At 34.7% G+C, this 10,167-nt stretch overlaps 1 protein-coding gene across 1 annotated transcript in view; it reads right to left on the reverse strand.

The window, feature by feature from the left end:
• The window catches only part of CNTNAP2 (contactin associated protein 2), a 1,020,050-nt gene that overhangs the window by 344,391 nt on the left and 665,492 nt on the right, over window positions 1-10,167 (reverse strand). Inside the window, exon 11 of the mRNA XM_015618213.3 lies at window positions 6,545-6,651. Coding sequence (XP_015473699.1) covers window positions 6,545-6,651 — 107 coding nt within the window. The remainder of the gene's footprint in view (window positions 1-6,544; window positions 6,652-10,167) is intronic.

The following is a 10,167-nucleotide window of genomic DNA, read 5'->3' on the forward strand; positions in this document are numbered from 1 at the left end:
TTTCCAAGATCAGCATTGCTCACTCATCCGTACTGCTGAGTTTGAATGTGGAATTATTCACCTCCTGGAAACAACTTTACTTAGACTCTGGTCTCAAGTAAGTCTTAAATCAGGCACTCAAAAGAGCTATTCAAAAAACCATAGGCTTCATCAGGGACACTCAAACACCATCTCACAAGAGGATGAGGTGGTAGGGTGAGGAACTATATTCCCTTTTCTTACAGCCTCTAGTACAAAACAGTCTAATATCAGTGCTAGAAGAGCTGATAACCCTTTTCTTATCATTGTGCCCAGTGTTTATTTCATAAATATTTCCTCTGGCCCCAGTCTTCCCAAACCAAGCAGCTCTGCCAAAACAATTCCTATCATTTCTCCAAGCTCACATTAAGCAGAGTAACTTCACAGTTCTCCTCCTTGCAAAGCCCCTCATTCTCATTACTGTATCTCACAGCTGCTGTCCTCCCTCATTTTGCCAAAATGAGGCAAATTATACCCAACACATGAGGAGGGGGGAATGGGAGCAACTCAGATTTTGCCCTACTGAAAATCCCTCTTTCATGTTCTTAAAAGTAAGGAGTTTGGCTTCCAAGTATTATTTTTTCCTCTTCCTTTCACATAATTCAGTCTATCTGCCATGAATAAGTCAAATCAGCATTGGAGTCCCACTGCATGCCTTAAATATCAGCTTTCCACTGCAGAAACTCAGCCCAGAATGTCCTGTTTCATGTGTTTGTATGTTTTGTATTTTTTTGTTCTGTTCTATGTTGTCTGGTGTTGTCTTTCAACAACTTTACTAATGGAAATTCTTCATTTGGGAAATTGTTCAGGCTTGTGTGATCTGTTGAGTCATATGGGTAAAGGACTTGTGCTAAATCTCACTAAAATCAGCTACTTGCACATCCCCAACTCTGTAGCATATATCCCTATTCTGCTTTCTGCAAAAGGGCCAATTCTGGAATCCAGCATTTGTTTAAGCAAAAATGTTGCTGAACTAAATAACTAAATCATCAAGTTTCACTGGCAAAGATTCAGAAACGTCAAGGTGATAGTTTTCAACATCCCTGCACATAAATGCCCACAGGACAACTGAAGAGGAGACAGTTTTATGCCAAGTCGTCTCAAAATATAGGGCATTTCTGACTAGGTTGTATGTCCTCTTCAGGTGTATTAAAAAGCAACAAACATTCTTCCTGTCTTTATATCAGAACATCCTTTCACAAGAATATCTCATGTATCACAATTTCTAACCACAGAGGTATTTATTGTATTTTTCCTATAAAATAATGCTTTAATATGCTTGTGAAACAGCAAGGCATCTGCTTTTTCTAATAAATCAGTTTTCTATCACAAAGATAACAATGTTATTCTCATGATTCCTCCAGCCTCCAGTGAAATGGAAACCCACGCTCTTCTTGTTTGAAATGACTAAAAAATGATGCAGTTCATTTTTTTTTCTTTTCCCTGAAGTAAACTTCAGTGCATTGTTTTGTCAAATTATGTATTTATTTTCTCACTATTTCCCAAATTTCTGACAGGAGAACACCACTGCTATGACCTTCTTTCCTATCTAGACTCCAAATGTATAAAGTCCACTGTTCTAGTTGCTTTCATTTTTACAGAAATACAGGAAAATCAGATGTTACAAACTAACTGATGGAAGTCTTGCTGAAGATCAGAGACAATGCAGGTTAAATTTGTGTTGCCAACTATTAATTTTGATAATAGCCAGCAATGAGAATTATCACTGCTGCCACAAAGTTTCTTACTCAAATGTGTTTCTAGAAAATATTAAACTCATTATTAAAGCAATATTTTGTTTCAGGGAGATAGTCAATATTCCTTGGAAAAATATCAGTGCCCATGAAACTCCAGTGACATTTAATATACTTATCATTTCAAGAGAAGTTTTATGCATCATTAACTTCAAATCTGGTTCCAAACTATAGGGTAACATTTATTCCCAACAAGCTGTGAGAAGACAGAGAATTCAGAGGTCAGGTTCCCTTTTATGAAAATTAAGAAACACTATTCCAATATTCTTTTTTAAAAAACTGACAGCAAACCACCAATTCTAAAAATGTAAAAATCCCAAATGTTCTTTCTCAGCAGAATTGCACTCTCTGTGTATTCTGATGCAATTAGTGCCTCTTTTAGGGACAGGAGTACACAAAGTTGTACTTCTCCCACTGTCTTACAAAACTAACAGGGAACACATGTGATCTGGATGCTACTGCCTCCTATGGACTGACTAACTGAAGGTTTTTAAGAAAAACTTTTCCTGTCTGATATTTTTGAAGGAATCTGTACAGCTGTAAAAGCAAGGACAGTGTCTGAAGGTGAAATAAAAGAAAAATAATTGGAACAAGAAGAAGAACTTGTCTTTCATATGAGAATGCTCTGGAGAGATCTTATAACAACTTCCAGTCCCCTAAGGAGCCTACAAGGGAGCTGGAGAGGGACTTTTTACAAGAGCATGTAGTATTAAGAAAAGGGGAATGGTTTTGAACTGAAAAAGGGCAGGCTTCAATTGGATACTAGGAACAAATTCTTTGCTGTGAGGGTTGTGACAGTTGTCAGGTTTCCCAGAGAAACTGTGGATGTTCCTTCCCTGGAGGTGTTCAAGACCAGGCTGGAAGGGCTCTGAGCAACTTTGTCTAGTGAAAGGTGGCCTTGTCCAGGGCACAGGGGTTGGAACTAGATGATCTTTGTGGTCTTTCCCAACCCAAACCATTCATATCATAATCATAATCATTCAGAATCATAATTCTATGACCATTAAGATTACTCTTTTAAGTACGAAATGAATATTTTGTTACTGAAAATCATTAGGAGAAGGCAAATATCAAATAAAGTGCTTCTGGCTTTTTCCTAAATCTAATGAAGTGTATGCAGGAAGTGGAAGGTAGATACATCACCATCATAGTAAACTCTGTAAGTTCTTTCTAGTGTTTATCTTAAATGCAGATTCTAGAGAAAGTGGGCCTTGACCTACATTACAAAGAAAATCTCAGAACAAGAAGCTTGAACAATCATTAGTTATCCCAATACACAATTTTTAAAATTATACCACCCTGTTTTAAAGAAGCTGTAAACAGAAGGAAGACTATTAGAACATAAAGGTAGATAAATAAATTGCAAAGTGATGGTGTAAAATGATGGAGATAAGATGTAATCAGAAAAATGAGATCCTGTTTGAAAGGTTTCAGGAGCCATTTGCTAATAAACTCTAGAAAATATCACTCTAAAAACTCTGCATGAGTGAGCCAGCCTCTGGTAGGCTGTAAAATTAATTAGTCAGGGTTTAAAATATAGATGATACAATAAAGCTAGTAAGGATGATACTTGCTGTTAATTATAACTCAATTAATTTTTAAATAATTTTGTAAATGTTGCATCACTGTAAATCATTATTTTTGAGTAAATACATTCATTTATCTTTCAGTCTTGCCTAATGGTAAAATCAATACTGTAGTCTGATTTTGCCAGGCCACAGCATTTCTTTGAGCATGAATATCCCTTAGCTGAAAGAAATAACAAGATAGTGAACACAGAGCTTGGATATTCTGGTGCATCTCTGAAAGGTGAAGAGCCTTCCTGCAAGAGTGTCATATTCCAAAAAGGAAATTATTTCATAATCTTAAAATAGAAAATAAGTGTACACAGTTGGAGAAATAATAAGAATTAAAGTTTTCATTTCAGAAATTTATTTATTTGGAACTTTTTTTTCTCTAGCTATTTATTTCTGGTTTGTAGTCCCCACTATGTCTCATAGAACACATATTTCTGTGCATCTCTAAACTAACTTGTTTTCACTATCATATGATATATTATAGCCAGACCTGTGTGAAACAAAGTAATTTTGATTCATATGGTTTTCATGCAAACCTTTTTCTCGGTTTCACTTCAAGGAGTTCATCCCTTGAGTTTGTCTTTGAATTCCAGCTTCAAAGGAAACTAAAACTGCAATCTGAAATCCAGTCAAGGCTGCAAAGATTTGCCTTGTTTCAGGTCAAAAGCTCAGGAAAGTGTTGAATTACCTGACCAAAGCAAAATCAATTCACTGAAAAAAACCTTTCAGTAACACAGAATTATCTTGTTCCTTTTAGTTCAGCATAACCCAAACTCATTAAAATCATCAACTACAGAGTTGCAATCCCCACTAACACAGTCTTGACTTCAACCTCTTTGAGAAATGCTGTTATACCCTCCACAAAAGCATACAATGACAAAAGAAAAACATATTTTACTGTGACAGATAAGGCAATTTGCTTTGCAAAATAATATTATCTTTAAGTAAAATGGTAGTGAACAAGTGCTATCTGCACTTAAATACTTTTCAGCTCCACAGAATCATGACATCTGCTATATTTTTCATGCAATCTGCAATGCTGTTGAAAATTGCTTACAGCTATTTTTATACCACACACCAGTTATCGTTCCAACTTCCCTCCTTCCCCAGCATACCTTTCATGCTGCTACTGCCACAAACTTTAGAATTCAAAAGCAAAAGGCAGCACACTAAGTTTGTCTGAGCATACACGTACACACTGCACAAGTAGGAAAGGACAGTAGGGTCAGCATCAGCGCAGCAGAGCTGCAGGGCAGCGTGACTACAACCTCTGGCAAGCTTCAACAAATCCCATCATTATTTGCAGCTGTATCTGGAACATGATCCTGTAAAAACTGACAGCTACTGCCTGCTCAATAAAGGAAGAGTTAAGGTTGTCTCAGGCTGTATCTTGATGCTGAATTTTTTTATTTTTTGCTCATTTTTGTGCCATTAACTTCAATACTCTAGAAAGGCATAGGATTTCACACATTCTGACAGGATATCTATCAAGTGAATAACCTTCTGCTCAACCTTTTTTAGTAAGAAAAAAGACTTCTAAAGTACAGCAGCACATGGTAAAACCAAAAATTATGTTTTTTAAATGAAAAAATGTAACAAAATTAAAGTTTATACATCTAAGTTAGAAACTTTGCCTGAACTAGAAAAATAAAAGTTCTTGAACAATGTGTCTCCAAATGATCTGGAGAGTGTGAATAATCCTATACGCTTTATCCATACCATAAAGACAGGACAATATACTTCAAATCCCTATTTTGGTACTGCATTTCAGCAATACCTTTTACTCGCCTTATTGCACTGTTTTACCCATAAAAGACAGGTGAACATCTTATTAAGAAAAAATGTCACATCTCCTTGGATTATTATTTCTTCCCTTTGTAATAAATGTGATTTCACAGAAGTGATGGCTTCTGTTTGTCCTAGCTACTTCTCTTTGGAACTCAAGAAGGACAACTCAAGAATAACTATGTTCAACTATGTCTTAAAAGCTGGTCTGCACACACCACAATGGAGCACAGATAGACACAAGTTGTGTGTTTTCTTTCCTAAAATTAGATGCAACCATGCTATCACTGAGCACATTCCCTCTTGGTGGGAAAAGGGCTGCCATGCAATCTCTCCTATAGGTACTGGTACCTTAAATATTTCTCTTTAATCAAAATTAATTTGCTATTTAACTCATACAGTTTTACAGCTTCAACAGCTAGATCACAGAGAACTTTGACACTCAATGTATTAATAGTTATTACATAAAATATGTCCCCTCTTACATTTATATAATATTTAACCATAAATTAGGGTTTTGTTTTAATTCAGACAATTGTGAATGGTCAAAAACGCTCTCATTGATTTGGGATTTTTGGTTAAAACTGAAAATAATCTGCAATAATCTTTGTAAAGTTATACATATCTGTATTTAAGGCAAATTGTAAAGTAATATAAACTTGCATTTCTCTAAATCCTGGTTTCAATTTCAACTGATAGCTTGTTCAAAAATATTTTTACTCTCTTCTCAATATTAGGAGATTGTTGGCAAAAGGAAGAAGTGAAAAAAAGTAAAGACTGGATATATTTTTCTCTGTGTTCTAGGTATTTTTGCAGATTAAAATCCCACTTTTTTAGTAAATGAGGAGAGGAATAGAAGACACATGCCACTGATTCAGCATGCATTGTTCAGGACCTATAAAAGGACAACAGTTCCTTTTCCTTCTTTCTGTGCTTTTATAGTGTAGGGCATGTGGAGCTCATAGGAAATACTCTTATTTCAGAACTCATTACCACAGAGCAAATAATTAGATTTTAAACTGATTGATAATCAGAGTATAAACACCCTTTGGGATTAGCAACCTGAACCAGCATCTCAAGCAGCAGTCAGCAGCTCTCCCCAACATTTCAGGGCAGATTCACTGTTTCCATTTGAAATTGTATCTTGTGTTCAATTTCTGAGAATGTGTTTGCTCAGTACACCCAGCTGCTGTTGAACTGCTTCAGTGTGCAGCGTGGTGCAGTTCAGTGCTGTATACATTCATCATGATGCAGGTAATGTAAAAAAGTGATTAAGCCAACACCTTCTTTCTAAAGAGGCTTGAGGATCTTTAACAACCAGAAAGGAAGGATTTTTTTTTTTTATCTCAATGAAAAGACACGGAAGACTTCCCTACTCCATTGAAATTTTGAAACTGCAGGGTAGCTTACAGTTATGACAAGTGGCACCACTGTAACTTGTTCCATCACAAGTGCACTTGAAGCTGTCCCACGTCTGGGTGCATTTCCCATCGTGTTCACAGTGATTGGGCACACACCTGTCAGGAACAGATGCAAAGACAGAAAGAGAAACCAAAATGAGCATCAAGATTTACACAGAGCTAGATTTTGAGCTACACAAGCATTGTATCATGTCGTTGTCCAGTAATCAATCCTTGCTATTTTAGGTGTATTAACAGAATTTATATCGGAACATACATCTGCATAAAGGATTCAAAAGGGCTTTGCTGAAGCCCTTTTACAAACAGTAAAAAAGCACATTAAAGGTGGAATAGATTCATGATCATAAATCAGGGTTCTAAGCAACTTATGACTGGTACTCAGCTTTCAAAACAAAAAGAACATCACAAGTCACTCCTCCTCCTGCTGTGCAGGTGGCGTCACGCCTCAAGGAGTGACAAAGGCCAACAGCTGACTGGATGTTAAAAACAAAATACTACTGGCTTGCTCTTCATCTTTCTCTTGCCAGAAATGGGATAAAATGGAACCAGGTTGCCTGCTGGCTAGGATGGAAGGAAATTAATAAAGCTGCATTATTAAAACTAACTATATATAGATAGGCTTTGTTATAAAAGTTGTGGTTTTCTCTTAACAGGCATTTGTGGTAAGGATTAGTCTCCTTTCCCCCACACACCTGCTTTTCTTATCCAGCTACACTGGATAAGAAGATTGCTGGAGAGTGGAAGGAATGCAAAAGAAAGAGTGGCACAGCAAAATCCCAAAGTTATAGCAGAACATATATGAATTTTTTTGAAATATTATCTAAATGTGATTTCAAAGATTTGAGTTAGCCAAGGTACTTTTCTATCAAATTTAGTAAAAAATGGGAATTGTCATTTACTTTCACCTATGAAACTATTAAACTTATTTTCCTTGATAGGGCTTTGATATACCATTTCAAAGAATTTTTTTTTTTCTTATTATTAAATTACTTAAAATCAGTACAGGCTCTGCTTTTTTGATCAAGAAACAAAGGAGTTTTTCTTTCATGATTTTTTTTGGCCAAATCTATATTTTTTACTATGAAATTAAAAAGTAAAACTAGGAGGGCCCTATAGACAGAGAAATTCCTTCTAGTAATGCAGTAAAATATAAGTATTCTTATCTCTAAGATAAATGAAGTTCATAATATTTTTTTGACAGATAACTATACTCTCATAAATAACATCCAAAGAAAGCTTTGTTTTCCTATGTAGAAACTTATTGAATCTAGAGGATCTGAGTCTTTCTTCTATAAGTCTCTTTATTCCCTCAATTTCCAGTTAACAGCATTGGCATGCATGGCTCAACAACCAAGAATAATTTTTGCCACAACATGCATTGGAGAACTGAATATTGTGTATTCTCATTTAGAAATGATTTTTTGTTTTGTGCATGCCAGTACACATACCCCAAAATATACAGAATATAGATGTCTTATACTCTATAGAACTCAAGGCTACCCATTCTTTTTCAAAAAGATCAGAAAATACTGGTGTGGCTAAAAATAGTTCTTAAAGAAATGCTCTTCTAAAGCAAGAAAAAAAACATTTAAAAATCCTCTTTTCATGGTAAAATACAGTGAAATTACCTGAGGCAATTATCCCAGTTCAATAAATTATGTCTTCAGGATGGTTTAAATTAATTCATTTAGTTTTATAAGTGTGGCAGGCTAAATGAACAGATAGAGCTGATTACTGCTATTCAGTTGTGTTCTCAACACCGCAGAAGAAAAATGAGACTGTATAATAGCACATTTCTGAACATACAAACAATTAACAATTTACAGGAATCCATAGCTTCTGGGTACAAGAGTAGAGAAAGCAAAGAGCAATGAAATTTTGAAAATAATCTCAAAAACCCCACTTTATTCAAGGTTGTAAGTAACTAGAAAAGTTCCTAAATCTGTATATGGTTTTGCATTTTTCCCAGCTTTTCAAAATAACTTCTTTTTATGTATTTTCTTCTTCATTTACATTTGAACATACATTACTTGAAAAGTAATTTTCCAATGACCAAACCAAACATTTTTCTATGTGAATTTTACCAGCTATTTATATGAACTCTCATACATAATGCTTGCAACTAGTTTCACATTTTAGTGCAGTATAACTTACTTTTATTACAACATAACTAGTAAAGAGACTGCATTACTGACTATATAACTGAGGTAAATGACTTAATCTTCGGAGAGATGAAAACTAGATATTTATCTGTATCATTTAATGGGGCGTAGTAAGTCATAAAAACAGAGATATTCAGCAAACTCCTTGATGTTAATTTTATGCTTCCAGTATGATGGTTGGATTAGTGTAATGGCTTTCAGTAGATGGTTGGATCTGCGTTTGCAAAATTTCTTTTTTATTCATCTGATTTTTGCTGTTTTAAAGATGATGTATTTCGAAAAAATGGAGTAAACAATATTTTAATGTTAGTGCACACTGAAGTTTAAATCAGACTATAGGATCATTTCCTGATGTTCTCCCTTCACCCTCTTTTCTTTTATCAGATAGAATTATAAGATTTATTTTCTATTAAATCCAATCTGGTGCTCATCTGTCCCTACTTTGGACAAAACTTACCTGCCATAATGGAGCTTACAGGAAATGCTATATAACCAGAATGTAGAAATTACAAAAAACCTGACTGTTTGAGCTCAGTAAACAATATCATAAAGAATAACATTTATCACTGTATTCTTTCAAACACATTTCTTTCTATAGAATGAGAATAATCTACAATTCTCAATATGTAAATATCTTGCTAAGAAATTTGTATTTTGAGCACATACAATAATTTCATTTATCTACCTAATGCTCATCATTTAGCAGACACTCAAAATTTATATACTCAAAATCTAAAAAAAATTCAGTGAACGCATGATTTGATGATTATTTTTATTAAAAGACTATGTTTCTAAGCAATTCAGTTATTTCTTCTCCTTTAGGAATAAGGCTTCATTACATGAGAAGCAAAATAAAGCAAAACAAACCTTCAAAACAGCACTTCCCTACTAAACCAAGCTCTGAAGTTAGAAACCGTCACAAAGCAGAGCTGCAAGTTTCTCATCACCAAGTTGTGTCTCCTCCCATTGTGGACACCTATATTTCAAGAACTTGCAATATCTTGCAGACTCCATTTTGAGAACTTTTCTCTATGGCTCCTTCTGAAAGGCAAGTCTAGAACTTCATCCCTTCAAGTATGATATGCTGTCTTTTAACTTCCACCCCAAAATTTATCCATAGAGAATTTACAGATGTTGTTTGGTTTGGTATTTTATTTTGAAACTTTTATTTGTTTATCAAAGAGTGTTTGTTTTCTCTTTGGATTTACATCTCAATACTTGGCAGAGAGCAATCATAACTTTTAGTCTGTAATTTTGTGAGATGAAGTCTCCTGTTGGAAAATATATTTTCCATAGTTCCTCTCTGTAACTCTGCTCCTGTTTGCACTTGCATTGTGCTGAGTGTTCTACAGGAGGTCTTATAAGTGTTTGGTGATTTTGGAGTTAATAAAAATTTTCAGATTTGTTTAATGAAATTATTTTGTATTATATTATATTATATTATATTATA

The sequence above is a fragment of the Parus major genome, chromosome 2 (genome assembly GCF_001522545.3).
Source record: "Parus major isolate Abel chromosome 2, Parus_major1.1, whole genome shotgun sequence".
Classification (NCBI taxonomy): domain Eukaryota; kingdom Metazoa; phylum Chordata; class Aves; order Passeriformes; family Paridae; genus Parus; species Parus major.